Raw genomic sequence first — 19,998 nt, 5'->3', positions numbered from 1 at the left:
AGAGGACAATAAATGCTGGTGAGGATGTGGAGAGCCTGGGACGCTCCTGCATTGGTGGTGGGATTGTAAAGTGATCCATCCACTCTGGAAAGCAATATGATGCTTCCTCAGAAGGTTGCAAACAGAAATACCTTATGATCCAGCAATTCCTCTACTTGGTATTTACCCACAAGAAATATGAGCCATAACATGAGTAGATATAGGCACACCAGTGTTCATAGCAGCACTATTTACAATAGAAAAAGATGGAGACAGCGTAAATGCCCATCAATTGAAGAATGGATAAACAAACTGTGGTACATACACACAACGGAATACTATGCTACCTTGAAAAATTAAAAAAAAAAAAAAGAAGAAGCTGCAAGCCACTGCTTAACATGGATGAACCTTGAGGACATTATGTTCACTGAAATTAGTCAGTCACAAAAGGAGAAATATTGAATAGGACCACTACTATAAAAGACTAAGAAAAATAACCCATACTCTGTTGGTTTTCGGGATGTGGAGGGGAGGTGAGGGAAAGGAGGGGATGGTGGAGCACAGGGTGGGGAATAGACACAGGATAGTTTGGGTGCTAGAGAGGGGGCAAAACACAAGAAGGGGAGGAGCAGATGGGAAAACAATTAGGAGTTTTGCATGGGCTAAGTGGGACAGAGGTAAACAATGATGTATGCACATCTTTGGAATATATGGGCAAAAGGGGGGAAACAATGTTAAGATGCTTGGCTATATTTTGAATATTGGTTTCCCTGGCATACCATTATAAAATAGAAACCTGATGGGGAGAGAAAAGGAATAGCCAGAAATATCACCATAGAAAGCTTGTAAGTTGGTCTTCTGCCTATAACTGATTGGAATTCCTAAAATGGGGTTACAACGCACCCAGTGAAGGAGGCTTCCTGCGGAGCCTCTGCATTACATGAGACCATAGGTGGAATCCTGAACTCTATCCAGAATCTTCTAATGTGGGAAATTTCCACTGGAAAGGGCAAGCAGACCAGCCTGGAGAGGCTAGAAGAACAGAAGATACTTTTTGAAAGGAAGACCAATAGGAAAAATACAAAACAATAATGGCAGTCCAACTAACTACTACAAGAACAAGCAAGTTGCTTGCCCAGGAGACATCAAGTCAAGCGGTCAGGTCCCCTCAGGGCAAACCCCCTTCCATGACTGAGACTCATGGGAATACACAAGCAGGCACGGGCTCTGAATGGTGACCACGTTGGTCACCAATAAGGGGAAGTGAAGGAAAATAGCAATGAAGCTGTGAGTTAAGTCCAAACACATTCAATACATTCCTGTGAACCTGGGTGGAGGCCAGGTTGGCCATCAGTGTGGCAAGACCTGGGGATTCCTGGGCCCAGAGTCAGTGACATAGCCACAGAGGACTAGAATGGAGAATGAAGCATCCAGCTGATAAGAAGAGAGGGCATATACACAAGAACACCCATACTTACAGATAATACCCACTTGACTTGGCTTCAATGGCTAGATGATCAGAGCTCAACTAGAAGAAAAAAGAAGAAGTACAAAAAGAGTAATCTGATACAATTTGATGAACTTGACCTACACCTATGGATGAAGTAGTTTAAAAGAGGGAACAAATCCTTACAGCAAGAGTCATTCCGTCTCCCTCCACACACAGAGTAGATAGGGATGGCCAACTTGGACATTGGCTACCCAAAATGGGAGGGGGGGAGGGCTACAAAGGCAAGAATTGACTGTCTTACAAGCTTTTAAGTGGCAACCTAGATCCAGACGGTATGGAGGAAGGTAGAATCTCCACTGGTAGTATCCAATCTGTCTGGGTGGGACTGATAAAAGGAGATGTGGATAGCACTCATGTGGTACCATAGTGAATAATTACTATCAGGGCTGACTGTGAGGGTTGCACATGCAAAGGTAGACATTTTGTAGCAAAAGGAAGGGAGTAGTTGACTTTGCATTTCAGGAGTAGAGGGCCTTGGAACCATCAAGAGAAGACTGGAGTGTGACCACTACCCAGAGAGACAGTGACACCAGAGATGGAGGCAGAGACATTGACACCGAGAGATGGAGCGGCTGGGGACTCTAGGCCCAGAGACGGAGAGGCACTGTGTGCTGATGACCAAGGGGCAGGCTTGCGGGGGCACAATTTGGTTGGTTGATGATGCATGGAGGGAACTGTAACCAAGGCAATGTAACAGTATAGGATAGGATGAATGTAAAGCTAATGTTCTCCCAGGTAAACTATCACATAATTCACAATAAAATACATACATACATACATACATACATACATACATGCATACATACATACATACATAAATAAATAAGAGGGCATGCAGGGGAGAGACTGCAGCTTCTTTGGAACACATCACTTATCCCCTCTACACAGAGCTGTCTCCCTGTACTGTCCCTGTGCAAGACAGGCTCTTCAAGAAAGCTAGATTTTCTGAGTCTCTTCTGATTCCCTATGCCTAGGGACCTGAACTAGGTCACTTGTCCCAGCTTGACAAAGAAGACCAAATGCCCAGGCCATAGGACCAGTAGATTTTCCAGGACAGTCACCATTCTAGGTTCAATGCTCTCTCAGGATTGTGACTTTCAACTCAGTTTCTGGTTTCTAGAAATTCGCCACCATTTTTGTTACTTTTACTCTACTTTTAAAAATGTGTGTTTTATATCCCGGATCTTCATGGGTGGTTTCAGCGTGGAAGTGTTCCATATTCCGTAGAAAGGCATGATTTCTTCATGTTTACATGGACTCACTGTATCCCATAAGTGGGAATGCAGAGTTACACAGGACTTTTTTATTCTTTAAACATTTTATTGTGATTTTTTTGAAGATTTATAGATGAGATCATCAGTTTTACATTCAACAAATCAGACACTTTGATTCATCTCAGTGAATGCCATCCCGCCATGTAACAACAGTTAGCCCACTTCCTCCCTGTGGTTCCTATTTTCATTCCACTCACTTTCTTATCCCTTCTCAACTTTGTCCTTAGGTAAAGTTGTCCTTTTGATTTTGAAAGACGGACCATTCCATGGTAAACATAAATTACTAGTATTGTTACCCCCCCTACATATTTATCTACTGCTTGGCTGAAAATTGGGCTGTGATGGTGAGTTCCTTTCCAGAAGTGAAGGGTGAACGAGGCCCACAGTCTCAGGTTCCTCTCTTTCTGACCAGTAAGCCCAGTCTTTTTTTGTGTGTTCTACATTGTCTCCCACTCTACCAAGGACCTTCTAATGTGATCCCTTTCAGAGCAGTTGGTAGTGGTAGCCACACATCATCTAGTTCTTTTCGTTTCACTGGTTTTAACATATTCCATTAGTCTACTGCATTAATTGATTACAAGCACCTTCAATTTTTTGTCACTCTTTTTTCTTCTGCACATAGAGAGACCAATAGTTGTACCTTTTATGGCTGCTCATGTGCTTTTAAGATCCAAGACAATACTCACCAAAGTAGGATGTAGAGCATTGTCTTTGCAGACTATGTTAAGCCAACTGACCGTGGTCAACTGAGACTATGGTCTTCAGATTCCAGGCCCAGCAACTCATTGCCTGAAGATACACATGGCTTTTACTTTTCAATTCTGATATTTCCACAGCGAAAGTCCTTCCCCAAAACTCACATGGCCATTGGTATATTATTCTTCTTTGCAGATTCAGAAGGCATCCTGGTTATACCCCAGTGCCTGACAAAGAGAAAGAGGAGTGGGATCCAGCTGGCAGAATCTTGGACTTAGAACAGAGAAGTCACAAGTATTTCCAGAAACATATCATGAAGGAGTAAGTAGACTTGGATGAATAGCCACATCCTTGACTCAACCAATGCTTATATTTGAGACTAGCCCTGATCATTTCCTTAGAACTCCTGGATCAATTAAAAACAAATCATCAACAGCAATAGCATCTAGATTAGGCTTCCACCTCATACTGTCAGAGCCCCTTGCCATATAGCAATGCACATGATACAGTCATAACTAGATTACCTGAGGAATTTGATGAAGTGCTAATTACATTTACAGTATCTAAGACAAGGCCTTACACATACTATCAAAACTTTTTTTTGTTTTTAAAACTAGTATTATGCAAGAAGGATTTTTCTGTTGGAACTTAGCCGATTTAGAGGCATCATCTGAGAATGAATATTTTATGGGAAGAAACAGCTACCATGAAAAGGCTGGGGTAGAATCTGAAGTGCACACAGTTTTCTCTGTGACACAAGAAACAAACACTCCATTTTCTTATGACCATGAAAAGGCTGGGGTAGAATCGTGCACACAGTTTTCAAAGTGTGGCAGACAAAAACTCAAATCTTGGTATTGCCACTTAATAACTCAATGAGCTTGCTCTAGTTACTTAACTTTTTTGAACATTAGTTTTCCCTTCTTTAAATTTAAGAAAATACCAACATATCAGTCTATTCTGTAAACTAAGAAAAAAAAGTTATTAAATTTACAAGTATTGGATAAAATGTTAGTTTCCTTCTCCCCATTGTTGTTGTTGTTGTTATGTGCCATGGAGTCGGTTCTGACTCATAGCGACCCTTTACAGGGTTTCCGAGGCTGTAAATCTTTATGGGAGCAGAAAGCTTCATCTTTCTCCCACGGAACAGCTGGTAGTTTCGAACTGCTGACCATGAGATTAGCAGCCCGATTCGTAACCACTACACTACCAGAGCTCCTCTTCTCCCCATTACCAGACCAAAATTGTATGGCATTAATTCTCTCGTAGAGTCCTCATGTGGTACTATAGGATAAATAAGCACTGAACTGCTAACCGCAAGGTTGGTGATTCAAACCCACCAGACGCTCCTCAGAAATCCTATACAGGTTCACTCTGAGTCAGAACTGACTCCACAGCACTTAACAACAATGATTCTTTAATGCTAACATAAACTATCAATACACAACTGAGACCATTGTGAGCCAAGTAAGGCATGTAATAAAGTAGTTATTAAAGTTGATTTCACCCACAAGAAACATATGTAGATGGTTCAGAGAAACTATATGAACTCACAACCTTTTATTATTAATTTTATTTAGACGGTTTTAGAAAGAAAGGCAAAAACTGAGTAGTTCCGAATCTGCAGGTTCCTACTGGGATCAAAAAAACAGAAAAAAAAACCTGAGTCTGCAATAGCACTGTGTTAGACTGGCTGATATAAAAGAGTATCAATGTTCACAGGCTGATTCATTCTACTTTGCAAAGTCAGATAATAATAGTATTATTTCTGGTTAAGTAGTATCAACCAAAATAATACAAATACCATTAGACTGAAACATATGAATAATCGTGTCTTTCCTTCTCTGACACTGTTCACAATTGCTATAGATACTATTAACACAGCACCAGAAGCTGAGCCTGTCAACTGTATTCTGGGAGCCTTAGCAGAAATGTCATCCTCAGGCATGCCAGAGTTACCTGTCCCACTCACCAATTTGAAGATTCAATACATTAAGATCTTCATAAACAAGGAATGGCATAATTCAGTGAGTGTCAAGAAATTTCCCATCTTCAATCCAGCAAACGAGGAGAAACTCTGTGAGTCAGAAGCAGGAGATAAGGAAGACGTTGACAAAGCAGTGAAGGTGACAAGACAAGCTTTTCAGATTGGCTCTCCGTCGCGTACTATGGATGCTTCAGAAAGGGGAGGACTCATATACTAGTTGGCTGATTTAATTGAAAGAGATCATTTGCTTATGGCAACACTAGAGTCAGTGAATGGTGGAAAAGTATTTGCCAGGCTGTAGCTGATGCATTTAAGGAGCTCTGGTAGCGTAGTGGTTATGAATCGGGCTGCTAACCTCAAGGTTGGCAGTTTGAAACTACCAGCGGTTCTGCGGGAGAAAGATGAGGCGTTCTGCTCCCATAAAGATTTACAGCCTCGGAAACCCTGTGCAGGGTCACTATGAGTCAGAACCGACTCCACGGTACTTAACAATAACAACAACAATCTGATGCATTTAAGGAGCTCTGGTAGCGTAGTGATTACGAATCGGGCTGCTAACCTCAAGGTTGGCAGTTTGAAACTACCAGCCATTCCACAGGAGAAAGATGAGGCTTTCTGTTCCCCTAAAGATTTACAGCCTCAGAAACCCTGTGCAGGGTCACTATGAGTCAGAACCGACTCCGCTGTACTTAACAACAACAACAACAACAATCTGATGCATTTAGGAAGCTGCATAAAAGCATTACACGATTGTGCAAACTGGGCTGACAAGACCCAGGGTCAGACAATTCCAATTAAGGAAACTTTTTTACTTTTACAAAACATATGCCTGTTGGTGTACATGGCCAAATCATTCCTTGGAAATTCCCAGTGGTTATGCTCATTTGGAAGACAGGGCCTGCTCTCAGCTGTGGAAACGCCTTGATTGTCAAACCAGCAAAGCACTCTTCTCGTGGCTCTTCATGTGGCATCTTTAATCAAAGAGGCAGGGTTTCCTCCAGGAGTTGTGAATATGGTGCCTGGTTATGGGCCCACCACAGAAGCAGCCATTGTTTCCCACGTGGCCATTAACAAAGTGGCATTCACAGGATTAACAGAGGCTAGCAAAATGACCAAAGAAGCTGCCAGGAAGAGCAACTCGAAAAGGGTTACCCTGGAGCTGGTTGGAAAGAGTCCCTGCATTGTGTTTGCTGATGCTGACTTGGACAATGCCATTGAATTTGCACATCAGGGATTGTTCTACCACCAAGGCCAATGTTGCGCAGCTGCATGCAGGATTTTGTGGAAGAATCAATTTATGATGAGTTTGTGCGAAGGAGTATTGAGCGGGCTAAGAAGTATGCTTGTGGAAATCCTCTGACCCCAAGAGTCAATCAATACCCTAAGATCAACAAGGAACAATATGATAAAATCCTGGACCTCATTGAGAATGGGAAGAAAGAAGATGCTAAACTGGAATATGGAGGCAGTCTATGGGGGAATAAAGGCTACTTTAGGAGTCCTGGTGTGGTGCTGTGGGCTACTGCGTCAGACTGCAAAGTTGTTTGACTGCAAGGTCAGTGGTTCAAGCTCACCAGCTGTTCCTTGGAAACCCTATACAGGGTTGCTATGGTGGGAATCGACTTGACGGCATTTAACAACAACAATCCAGCCCACAGTTTACTCTAATGCTACTGAAAAGCTGTGCATTGCCAAAGAGGTGCTATTTGGGCCAGTCCAGCAAAGTATGAAGTTTAAATCTTTAGATGATGTGATTAAAAGAGTAAAGAGCACTGTCTATGGCTTATCAGCAGGAATTTTTACAGAGACCTTGATAAAGTTGTGACTGTCTCCTCTGCACCACAGCCTGGGATGGTGTGGGTAAATTGTTACAGTGTGGTGTCTGCCCAGAGCCCCTTTGAAGGATTCAAGATGTCTGGAAATGGATGAGAACTGGGAGAATATGGCTGTCATGAATATACAGAAGTCAGAACAGTCATAATGAAAATTTCCCAGAAAAACTCATAAAGAACACTAGAAGAATACAGAGAGGAAATGCCAATTGCTAAGCATCTCCGGCAGTCGCTAGGATTGTGGATTTTACATCGAAAAGTGCTCTTTTCCTGATTTTTAAAAAATACACAATATACATTAGTATTAAATACCACACATAGAAAACTGGACATGTAGCTACTCCTTTTAAAGAATCATTTGTCTTCTGATATGTGACCCCAGTTCTTACGCTAAATAAAAAGGATGGATTTGTACGAAAGATCCCACTAGCTCTCTCCTAGCTCTTTGCTTGGTAGCTCCTTGTCCAGGATAATCTCTTTATAAAGGAGAATCAGTTGTAACCAGTTCTCATTTCCCTTAACAATCCCTTGAAATACTTCACATATGTGTTAACTGACCCGTAGGGCTGTTCTTCCCCCATTAGTTGTTAAATCCTTGCTGTATCTTGAAATAGCGCCTAGAAGGTGGTTGCTATCTGTCAAAAGAAGTAATAACTGAAATATTTAACTGTAATCTTAGTACGTAATTCTGGTGTAGCACTGTGTGTTAATGAGTGGGACTGCAAAGTCGGTTTGAATCACAAAGTCGGTGGTTGAAGCTCACTAGCTGCTCCTCAGAAACCCTATACAGGGTCACTATGGGTTCAGACCAACTTGACGGCACTTCACAACAACAACAACAATTTGAATATAAACCTTAATAAAAACAATCTTTCACAAATTTTGTTTTAAAAGACAGAGCTTTTGATTCCAAATTTTACGCAGGATTGTTTTTCATTAACAAAAATTTAGATAATGAGATTTCACATAGAATTTATCACATGCTAGATAGTAAAGCCATAGACAGAATTTGGCCCCAAATAATTTCTCCTTTTCATTACCTCCTGTTCAATCAATTATTTCCATGCTTTGTAAGAGAATCTAGAAAGCCATTGTTGTTGTTAAGTGCCGTGCAGTGAGTTCCAACTCATAGCCACCCTGTACAGGGTTACTGAGACTTTGGTTTGAACTGTAAGGTCAGCAATTCAAGCTCACCAGCTGCTCCTTGGAAACCTCCAGGGTCACTATGGATTGGAACCAACTCAGCAGTACTTAAACAATAACATAACAATCCTATCCAGGATTTGTTCAGCTTCTTGTAAGCTTATCTTCTCATATTTCAAGATGTTGGGGAATGTTTTTTCCAACATCTCTTCAACAATGTTTCTCTGTGCGTTTTATTGTCTCTTCCTGTTCTGGAATTCCAATCACCCAAAAGTATTCTTCTTCAGAGTACCACACCTAACTCTTAGGCTTCCTTTGGATTTTTCATTCTCTTTTCTGATTGTTCTTCTGTCATACTAGTATTGAGAGATTTATCTTCATGCTCACGAATTCAGCTTCCATTGTTTTGAATCCACTCCTTTGTCTTTTTGATGTCATGTGCATTTCTGAAATGTTAGTTTACTCTCCTGGATTTCTAACTGCAGGTTTTGTATTGTTTCAAAATTTGCAATTATTTTTGTCTGTTCTTGCAGTGTCTTCCTGAAGTTTTTTCTATGTTCTTGCTTTCCTCGATCTTTCTGTCAATCTTTTGAAAGTATCTAAATATCATTTTTTCAAAATTTTTTTTCGGTTAGTACCATTACCTTTTCTTCCTCAGAAACCTTTTCTGTTCCTACATCTTTGTCATTTGAGCCATTCTTTCTTACTTCTTCATGCAAGCTTAAATTATCTGTCTGCAGGACATTATGGTTTTGTCATATTTGTAATTAATTGGTGACTGTATATTGGATTGTTCTTAGGCTTTCACCAACAGTCTCCTGTGGGGTAGTTACAGAACAGATGCATAGGCACCATTCTCCATTCCCCATTAGTGCACCTTCATTTGGGGAGGTGGCTTGCTGGTGTTGGCTATCATCTATTATTGACCGGGTGGTATAGGAGCTACTATTGGCTTTTGCCAAATAGGTAGAGCTGCAGAGGGTATGACTGTGTCTGAGCTATAATGGGAACAGTTGCTGTCTACTGTTAGATGGGCAAAGGAAACCCCCTCCCACACACATACACAAGAAAACTAAACAGAATAAACAAACAGGAGGCTAACAATGAAAAGAGAAAAAAAGAAACAAAAATAGGCAGTGGTCAGAAAAAAAGAACATAATAACTTAAAAAAGAATAGAGGGACAGGATGATGAAGCTACAGAAGAGAAAAATAAAAGAAATTTTGAAAAAAAACTTAAAAATCAGAGAGGAAAGATGAAAAGAGAAAGAAAGACACGAGTAGTAACAATAGGTCAAAAAGAAAAAGGCAGAGGGAGAATGAGAAACAGAAGGAAAGAAGAAAAACCAAAAGTGGAGCTAGAAAGGCTAAAATTCAAGAGAATGGAAAGAGGACAAAAAGGAGAAGGAAAAAATGAGCAAACAAAAACAAAGTGACAACAAATGGGGGGTGGGGAGTCAGTCCAACTGTTGTACCCAAAGAGGAGAAATCTATGATGTAATGATGGTTTTTCAATTTATGAATTTTTAATTTGATATGCTGTTGAGCTATATGGTAACCATCAGGAGCAAATGAAACTCAGAAACGCTAAACTGTTCAACAGAAACCTTTGTATTCATCTTTTATTTATCAATGATAGAGGACTATTAACAATCATACATTCACTCAAGTCATGTTCAGCATGGAGTAGATAAAAAATTAGAAGGGTCTGGAGGGGGCACTTCATTGTGTTTATTTTTCATTTCGTTTATTACCAATCACTCTGCACTTACTTTGTAAACTCTTTCTCTCCAATCCTAGTTACCCATAAACCCTTTCTCCTACTACATCCCTTATATCTACTTAGGCCCATTTGCAAGGTCAATTATGGTCATTCAAAGCCTATAAAGTAGAAAGTGAAAGTACCATTCATTTATTTAAAAAAAAAAAAAAAAATTAATGGACAAGCCAGACTTCCTTATTCAAAGGTGGATGTCTGCTAGTATAAATTGAAGAGCAACTGGTGTAATTTGAGAGACAGTGGAGAAAATTACACCATTAACTACATTTTTAATTGGATGTACAATCTAAATTGCAGAGAACGCTGGGAAAATGAGGCTACTAATCTAATTATTATCAACACCTGAATAGTACTACATCAAATCAGTGAGCTCTTCTAGCATCACCTGGCTGGAACCAAGCAGGCTATATGGAGAGGAGTTTTGATGAAATATAGGAGAAACAAAAGGAGGAAAAAGATTTAGAATGAGTGGAAAATTGGGCAAAAAGGTTGTCGAGAGACAGAAGCCCAGGAAAAGAGAACCACAGGAAGATAGGGCAAAGCTGCCTCTGGCCACAGCCTGCTCCACTGGCATCAAACGCCTTACACGTGACAGGATGTGGCAGTTTCTTCAGTCCTATCTGCTTCTCTCTGCAGTCACCTACAATTAGTCCCAGCCCACTCTGTGTCATTTTTCTCTCTGGATGTAGAGAACACTGGCAGTTTCAAATAGGAATAAAAGGAGCACTGGTAGCATAGAGGGTAATAAGCTAGACTGCTAACTGCATGGTCAGTAGTTTGAATCTTCCAGTCATTTTTCAGGAGAAAGATGAGGCTTTCTGCTCCTGAAAAGATTGACAGCCTCGGAAACCCTATAAAGGGTCAGTAGGAGTTAGAATGGACTCTGTGGCACATAACCACCACCATCAATAGGAATAAAGTACCAGGGGCTTTGCAAAATTGTTTAAGGGGCAGAGATGAGGACATGAAGAGATAGAGCAGCTGAGGACTCTAGACTCATGGAAAGAGGAAGGCTGTGTGCTGGTGGCCAGGAGGAAGGTTTGCAGAATGTGCCCTTTGGTTGTTTAAATGATTATATATTCCTGAGTGTTTTTATGTACATCCAAACAAACAAACAAACAAAAAACAGAACAGAGGGAATAGAAGCAAACACTGTTGAATGATGATGCATGGAGAGGACTGTAATTATTGCAATGAAATGAAATACGATAGGATGAGTGCAAAACCAGTGTTCTTCCATGTAAACTATTGCACAATTCACAATAAAAGATTTTCTTTAAAAAATCAAGTGATGTATTGCATTAGGCAAATATGGTGCACAAGACCTCGGTAAAATGGTAGAAGTTTTGTAAAATAAAGGGGAGAGTAGTTAATTCAACATTATAGGAACAGAGGACTCTAGGACCATAAAGGGAGAAGATCATGAGCAGAATGTGGGACTCTATCCAGAGAAGCAACAATGCCAGAGATGGAGGCAGAGATGATGGCATGGAGAGAAAGAGCAGCTGAGGACTCTAGACTCATGGAAAGAGAAAGATGGTGTGCTGGCGGACAGGAGGCAGGCTTGTAGAATATACTCTTGGGTTGTTTAAATGATTATATATTCCTGAGTGTTTTTGTCTACATAAAACAAAACAGAGGTAATAAAAGGAAATACTGTTGAATGGTGATGCATGGATGGGATTGTAATCATTGCAATGAAACAAAATACGATAGGATGAGTGCAAAAACCAATGTTCTCCCATGTAAACTATCACTTAATTTACAATAATAGCATTAAAGTAAAAAAGAAAAAACAAAAAAACAAAAACTGTTTAAGGGACCTATGCCTTACAAAGAAGAGCCTCATAGGAAACAGGCTGCTCTGAACCACTATCTGTCACCTTTGAATCACTGTCTGTCAACTTCTACCTCCGCACTACTTGTAAACAATGTTCAGGCATGACCCTATTGTATGACAATCTCCATTTTAATTGTGCTTTTCACAGAGAAGATCACAGGACTCCAGTCAGAAAGCATTTTCCTTTTCTGAGTTCTATGGCTTTGAGCTATACAAACTACAGACTACAATTTCTCTCTCTCAGAAACTCAAAAGACCCCAAGCATGCATCTTAACAACCTCTGTGCCCTTTCAACCTTATTAACAGATTTTCACACATCCCAAAAAGGACTCTGCATATTACAACAAATCTCTAGGACTACAACACACAAACTCTTAGGACTCATTGCTGACCCCACTTCCTTCCCCATATATTATTACAATATAGACACCAAATAAAAGATTGGATCCCATTTTATACATTAAGAAACAAAAATGGAGACACGGAAGAACTTGCACAAGGTCACACACTATATATAGTAGAGGAATGCCTAGAAATTTGCCTGATATTAGCAGAAATGAGCAAGCATGATAAAACATAAAAAATACTTCCATGTAGTTGAACATATTATATGAGCAGTGAAGTATCTTAAAATGTGTAGCAATTCTGCAACATTAATGCACATGTGTTCATCATGACATCCAGTAATGACCAGATGGAAGCTAAGAAATGTCATCTGATGATGGCTGTACTTAAATATTCCAAAAAAATAGCTTTACTGGCATTTTGATTTTTCCTAAGATTGTAATATTTCCAATGTGCCTTTTATTGCCATCAGCTCGCATCCACAGAGTGTGAAAGCACATGCTAACTACTGACTATAAGCTTCTGAAGACAGGAATCAAATAAGAGATTCCTCTCCTCTATACCCAAGACAGCTTTATGGCTTTTAGCAATGAATTACTAAAGCACAAGTCTCATTTCTTCTCTCCCTGATCCATAAATACTGTGTGATTTTGGGTTGATTAATGATCACCCTGTGACTTATTTGGGCTTTTTAGATAAAAGTGCTGATTATTCTTCAGTCTATTTCATGGATAATTCTAGAATGACTCCTGAAAACTATAAACAATGCAAACTACAAATGCTGTTAATGAAAAGCCAACAGTTTCTCTTTACCCTTACTGTTAGCTTCTGTTGAGTTAATTGTAGCTCATGTGTGTTAGACTATAACTGCTCTATAAGGTTTTCAGGCTATCTTCAGAGATATCTCGGAATGGGTTTGAACTGACAACCTTCTGGCTAGTAGGCAATTATGCATGTGCTTAAACATTTGTGTCACCCATAGGCTCCTTTTAACCTCATAACAGATTTTCATACATCTCAAAAATACTCAAGAGAACTGTTTTATTGGGTCTATGCCTAACTTTAAAGTGTTCAAGGAGCTCTGGTAGCGTAGTGGTTACGAATCGGGCTGAGAACCACAAGGTCAGCAGTTCGAAACTACCAACTGTTCCACGGGAAAAAGAGGAGGCTTTCTGCTGCCGTAAAGATTTACAGCCTCGGAAACCCTGTGCAGGGTCGCTATGACTAGGAACCGACTCCATGGCACATAACAACAACAACACAACAAGAGCAAATATAATCCAATTGCAGAGTAAGATACACATGACCCAAGTCATGGTATTTTCAATAGGCTCATATGCATATGAAAGTTAGATGATGACTAAGGAAGACCCTAGAAGAATTGCAGCATTTGAGTTATGGTGCTAGAGAAGAATATTGAAAGTACCATGGATTGGAGACATAGAACAGCTGAGAACTCTAGACTCATGGAAAGAGAAAGGCTGTGTGCTGGAGGCCAGGAGGCAGGCTCACAGAACATGCCTTTTAGTTGTTTAAATAATTATATATTCCTGAGTGTTTTTGTGTACCTCCAAACAACAACAACAAAACAGGAAATAGAAGCAAATGCTGTTGAATGAGAATGCATGGAGGGGATTGTAATCATTGCAATGAAATGAAATACAATAGGAAAAGTGTAAAACTGATGTTTTCCCATTAAACTAACACTCAATTCACAATAAAAACTTTAAAAAAAAAACACCACATGGCTTGCTAGGATAACAAACCAATCTATGTTGGAAGAACTATATTCCTTAGAAGCCGGGATGGCAAGACATCACCTGGAGAAGGACATCATGCTTGGTAAAGTGGATAGTCAGTGAAGGACAAGAAGACACCCCCCCACCCCAATGTGATGGATTGGCACAGTCGTAACAGAAATGGGCTCGAGCACAGCAAAGATTGTGAGGATGGCGCAGGACCGGGCAGTGTTTCATTCTGTTATACATGTTGTTGTTGTTGTTGTTAAGTGCCTTTGAGTCGGTTCCAACCCATAGCGACCCTGTACAGGGTTTCCGAGGGTGTAAATCCTTACGGGAGTAGAAAGCCTCATCTTTCTCCCGCGGAGCAGCTGGTAGTTTCGAACCGCTGACCTTAAGGTTCGTAGCCCGATTCGTACCCACTACACTACCAGAGCTCCTTTCTGTTATACATAGGTGCTCCTAACAACAACAATACTAGCAATGTTTAACAAAGCTGTGGCAGGCCACAATGGACAGCTTCTCCGCTAAACTCCTCTAGCACTCATGACACCTCTGCCTAAAAATTTTCTGTATGGTGTTCAAATTATCTAGAAATGTCTTCCCAGTAGACGTGAAGCCCTTTGAGGGCAGGGTTCCTGTCTTGTATTGTCAGAACCTGATACCTATGAAGTTTTTATCAAAGTTTGCTCTGTTTCTCCTAAGGCTGAAGTGAAGAACTGTAAATAATTAAACAACCAGTCTAGCCCCATGGAGTTCTTGGTGGTGCAAACAGTTAATGCGCTCAACTGTTAACAGAAAGGTTAGAGGTTCAAGTTCATCTAGTGGTTCCAGTTTATCCAAAACTTGAAGACCAGGTGAGCTACTTCCCAAACATCAGCCATTGAATGCTGTATAGAACTCAGTTTTACAAGAGGGTACCACAAGTTAGTGTCAACTTGAAGGCAACTGCTTATCTATTCTTATAGCTCTATTCTGGGAATCAAGATATTTATTAGAGTCTAGATGAGCCTTAGGAATAGGTGGTCCTATTCCCTTATCTTAAGGAGCTCTGGTAGCGTAGTGGTTACGAATCAGGCTGTGAACCGCAAGGTTAGCAGTTTGAAACTACCAGACATTCCGTGGGAGAAAGATGAGGCTTTCTGCTCCTGTAAAGATTTACAGCCTTGGAAACCCTATACAGGGTCGCTATGAGTCGGAACTGACTCCACGGCACATAACAACAACAACAATTCCCTTATTTTAGACTCCTGGTGTAGCGTTGTAGGATAAGCACTGGACTGCAAACCCCAAGATCAGCAGTTCAAACCCACCAGTCACTCTTTGGAAACCTTATACACGGTCGCTATGAATCAGAACCGACTCTACAACACTTAACAACTCCCTTATCTTATACGCAAGAAAAAAAAGGAATGCACAGGGGAAATTGTTGTTGTTGTTGTTTTTTCTCATGTAGCTAGATAGAGGCAAAACCAGAATAACCTGCCACCCACCTCAAAAAAAAACCAAAAAGCAAAAAAACACCATTGTCTTCAATTCCTACTCATAGGGACAATACAGGACAGAGTACACTGCCCTGTAGCATTTCCAAGGTGGTAAATCTTTACAGAAGCAGACTGCCACATCTTTCTCCTGCAGAATGGCTGATGAATCCGGACCACAGGCCTTTTGGTTCACAGCTGAGTGCTTTAATTACCACCGGGACTCCTAAAGTTAGAATGGAAATACTCAGTCCTTGACTCAGTCTCACCATTCTTTCCCCATTCAGTGCACCATCTATAGTTCTGTCCTTTCTGACTTTATAGCTCTATGACGTTTAGTAATGTTGTTGTTGTTAAGTACCGTGAAGTCGGTTCTGACTCATAGTGACCCTGCACAGGGTTTCTAAGGCTGTAAATCTTTACGGGAACAGAAAGCCTCAGCTTTCTCCCATGGAGCAGCTGGTAGTTTTGAACTACCGAACTTGAGGTTAGCAGCCCAAAATACCTGCCTACAATTCATAAATGAAATGGCCATAGAACCAGTGGGGTTCCAGGATCACTTTAGAATCCCAGTAGTACCCTGTGGATGAGGCCTCCCATGTTTGGTGACTGTTACCAGGATTCTTTCTGCAGGAGGAGAAGGATAGTTCAGCACAATGTATCTTCAGTAAAGACAGGCCACAGGCTGAGCCTACCTAGCTGATTGTGAGTTTGAATGACTTCACAGCTATACTTCTTCAGCCTACTAGTGAGGAGCCAGTGGGTTCCGTATTTATCCCCTGAGGCCTCAGTGTCTTGGGAAGATCCAGAGCTGTAGTCTTAGACATTTCTACCAAAATCAAGGCTTCAGTGGGACTAGGGCTTTGTCTCAAGTAGTGTGTGGGGGATAAAAACATGGGTTCTTGAGTAAAACTTAGTATTAGTATGACACATGAATTTGTTACTTAATAGCTATGCTGTCTTGAATTCGATACTTAGGCAGTCTATGTCTTAGTTTGGAGTCCTGGTGTGTTGCTGTGGGTTAATGCGCTGGGTTGCAAAGTCGGTTTGAACCGCAAGGTCAGCAGTTCAAGTTCACCAGATGCTCCTTGGAAACCCTATACAGGGTCGTTATGGGTCAGAAATGACTCGATGACACTTAACAACAACAGCAATGTCTTAGTTTACTCTTCCCCATAAAATGGTAATAATCTCCTCAAAACAACAAGAGGTCTAACCCAACCTGGTACCTACTATACAGTAGGTATTCAGAAAGTGGCAAAGCTATTAATATTGTAGTAACTACTTGTCTAAAATATGAAAGCATTTAAGCATAAATGAGACTTCCATGCCAACCATATTATTTTTGACATCCAATTAGTACAGGTTTTCATTTTTTTTTCTTTCAATTTTTAGGACATTTTACATAATGTCCTTAACACATAATCTAGGGAAATGCATTCTTTTCATGAATGTTGTTGTTAAGTGTCATTGAGTCAGTTCTGACTCAAACAGACCCTGAAATGTTAGGTTTACAAGGAGTGGCTGGTGGGTTTGAACTGCCAACTTTTCAGTTAGCAGTCCAGTGCTTATCCTACCATACCACACCAGGACTCCATTTATATGAATGTTGCTATTGTTAACTGCCTTAGAGTCATAACTACTCATAGCAGTGAACAATCTCAATTAGTTTACTAGCTAAAAAATACATCCCAAACTGCACTACCTTGTGTTTAAAAACAAGTTGATCATTTCTCTGATAACACTTTAAAATTGGAAGTAGTACATTAATGCTAAAAATACAACTGATAAGTGTTTATGGACTTCATTCTAGTAACACTTTTGGAGTCCTGGGGTGACGCTATGGGTTAATGCACTGAACTGCAAAGTGGGTTTGAACCTCGAGGTTGGTGGTTCAAACTCACCAGCCACTCCTAGAAACCTTATGCAGGGTCGCTATGGGTTGGAACTGACTCGGTGGTACTTTGCAACAACAACAACATAGCAAATATAAAATGAATTAATATGTATTAGCCACCTTGCTTTAAAAGATTATCCCTGTATTGAAAAATCTTGTTACCGGGCCACACTCTCTTTCTCTGACAACCAGACATGTACCTGTTCCTCAAAGTGGGGTGAGTAGACATATCCTCGCCAGTAGTGTATCTTAAGATATGACTGGTTCTTTTTGTGTCCTGTGGCCCTTCTGACCCTAGCAGTTTCCTTCTCTAGCTGTTGAGTGATCAGTAAGTACATTTAAACAAATGCTTTGGTATTTGAAAGCTTCCATGAGTTAAAACAGAGTGTGTGGTCTTGTTCAGTTGAGTGTATAAAGAGAAGAAACGGATAAAAAAGAATGTGAGCACACAATAGATAAATTTTCATCACCCAAACAAAGAAGGTACAGTTTCATATAGTGCTATAGTGTGTTAAATAAGAGATCAGAGAGGTTAACGTGTATTTTTGAGCTGATATTACAGTGTCCTTGTTGTTAAGAGCTCTTGAACCGGTTTAGAATCATAGCGGCCCTGTATCCGGTTTCTAGGAGCAGCTGGTTGGTTTGAATGGACTTGGTGTCAACAGTCCTATCTAAAAGATTGGGTATTAGATGTTAGGCAGAGGCACAATTTCAGTGTTTGCTATAGGCGCTAGTTTTCATAGACATGCCTCAGATCCGCACCCCCACCCACTTTCCTGGAACGGGTGATTCGCCCTGATGTGCTTGCCTCTTACCACGAACTCCTCCAGAGTCTGGTAGGTCTTGCCCCGGAACTCACAGTAGTTCTTCCTCTCCTTACACTGCGGGCAGCACTGGCTTGTGTCGACGTGGATGCAACGAGGGTGCAGCCGTGGACATTCGGGCTGCGCGCACAAGGGCCCCTCCTCGGTGCACAAGCATGGGCAGGCCGAGGGCCCGGGAGCGAACTTCTCCCCGATCGCGTACACGAAGCCGCTTTCGTCCACGCAGCCCTTGCCGCGGTAATCCGGGTACGCGTATTCCTCGGGTGGCTCAGGCGTAGGTGCGAGTTCCGGGCCCGCCGCGTCCTGAGCGACGGCAGCTGCGGAGACTGGGGGCTCCACCTGCGGAGTGTCCCCGCGGGACTGGACCTGCAGGTCCCCCGCCTTGGCGCGCCCGCCCTGGGTGGCCCAGGCCTGCTTCTGCTTGCTCCACGCCTCCCTGCCGGCGAGCCCGCGGCCGCCCTTGCTCTTCCAGTCCCGGCTACTGCTGCCCTCCTCCTTCGCTGGGCGCCCGAGCTCGTTCACTCGCCCCGGGCTGTCCCGAGACGTGTGCTCTCGCTTCTCTTGACCCGGCTGCTCAGGCGCCTGGGCCAGCTTTTCCACAGGGATGCTCGGACTGCACAGAGCCACCATCAGGCAGCAGGTGACCAGGAGGGAACTGGAGAGCGCGCCAACTGCCATCGCCTTGGAACTGGGCAGCCCCTACCACGTCCCGGCGGGCGGATAGCGCCGCGGAGGGGCGAGTCGCATTCACAACCCGGGAACGCGCCGCCGCCAGCCGGGAGCCGCCGTCCCTGCAGAGAAAACAGCAGCACAACTGAGCCGAGCGGCCCGGGAGCATCAAGGCCAGCGGCGGCCCCTCATCCTGCCCTGCACTACCGGACTATGGCCTCGCTCTAAATTAAAAATCTGGGCATCTGGGGCTTGGGGTATGCGCATCCTAGGGCGCCCACTTAGTTTTCTTAGAAAATCAAAAACTATACATGGATCTGTAGAAGCCATGCCCAAGGAAAATACCAGCCAACAGTATTTCCTTATGGCATTAGTATTTTTGATGGTCCACGGAGGCTGGAAATCCATGATAGAAGCAGCCCGACTGGCAGCGGTACCCAGCCGGAGCTGGGTCATTGCTTCTTGTAGAACACGGGTACCAGCCAGATAATTCAAGCACTGGTGTGTCCCTTCCTAGCTCTGACCTCACTAGTTCTGAACGGAATTCCGCAGTTGAGTTAGAAAAAGATGAGTGTGTCCGGAGATACAAAGGAAACCCTACCTCTCTTGCTTTAGAGCATTATATTGGGGAAAAGAAAGAAAGAGGAAGGAGGAAAAATGCAAATCTTTTCCTAGGATCCCGTGATTCATTTTCAACAACTTTTTAATGCCTTTTGATAGGCAGCAGACGCCTCTCTCCTCCCCCTGTCCCCAGACTTCTCTGTCCAAGAGAAGCCTGGGTCCCTCCATCCCTGGGCAGCATTGGAGGGTGGGGGTGGGAGGGAGACGACCCAAGAGAATTTGGTTTCGCCATTGGCCACTGGCAACTGTGTGTCCCTGGACGACTAGGGGCAATGCTATGAGCCAAGGCACTCAATACTTTTACCAGAGAGTTGCTTTTGCCCAGCAGGGAATCATGGCAGGGAAGAAGATAAGCCCAGGGTAGCAAGGAGAAGTGTTGTCT

At 42.1% G+C, this 19,998-nt stretch overlaps 1 protein-coding gene and 1 pseudogene across 1 annotated transcript in view; one reads left to right on the top strand and one right to left on the bottom strand.

Annotated features, from left to right (window-relative positions):
- Positions 1 to 19,117, bottom strand: part of VWC2 (von Willebrand factor C domain containing 2) — a 282,049-nt gene extending 262,932 nt beyond the window's left edge. Inside the window, exon 1 of the mRNA XM_006875278.1 lies at positions 18,318 to 19,117. Within this exon, the coding sequence (XP_006875340.1) occupies positions 18,318 to 19,004 (687 nt within the window). The 5' untranslated portion in view covers positions 19,005 to 19,117. The remainder of the gene's footprint in view (positions 1 to 18,317) is intronic.
- Positions 5,391 to 7,453, top strand: LOC102836427 (annotated as a pseudogene).
- Positions 19,118 to 19,998: the final 881 nt, after the last annotated feature.

The sequence above is a fragment of the Chrysochloris asiatica genome, unplaced genomic scaffold (assembly GCF_000296735.1).
Source record: "Chrysochloris asiatica unplaced genomic scaffold, ChrAsi1.0 scaffold00317, whole genome shotgun sequence".
NCBI classification, from domain to species: Eukaryota; Metazoa; Chordata; class Mammalia; order Afrosoricida; family Chrysochloridae; genus Chrysochloris; species Chrysochloris asiatica.
The sequence above is the reverse complement of the archived record's forward strand: the minus strand, read 5'-3'. Positions and strand labels throughout refer to the sequence as shown.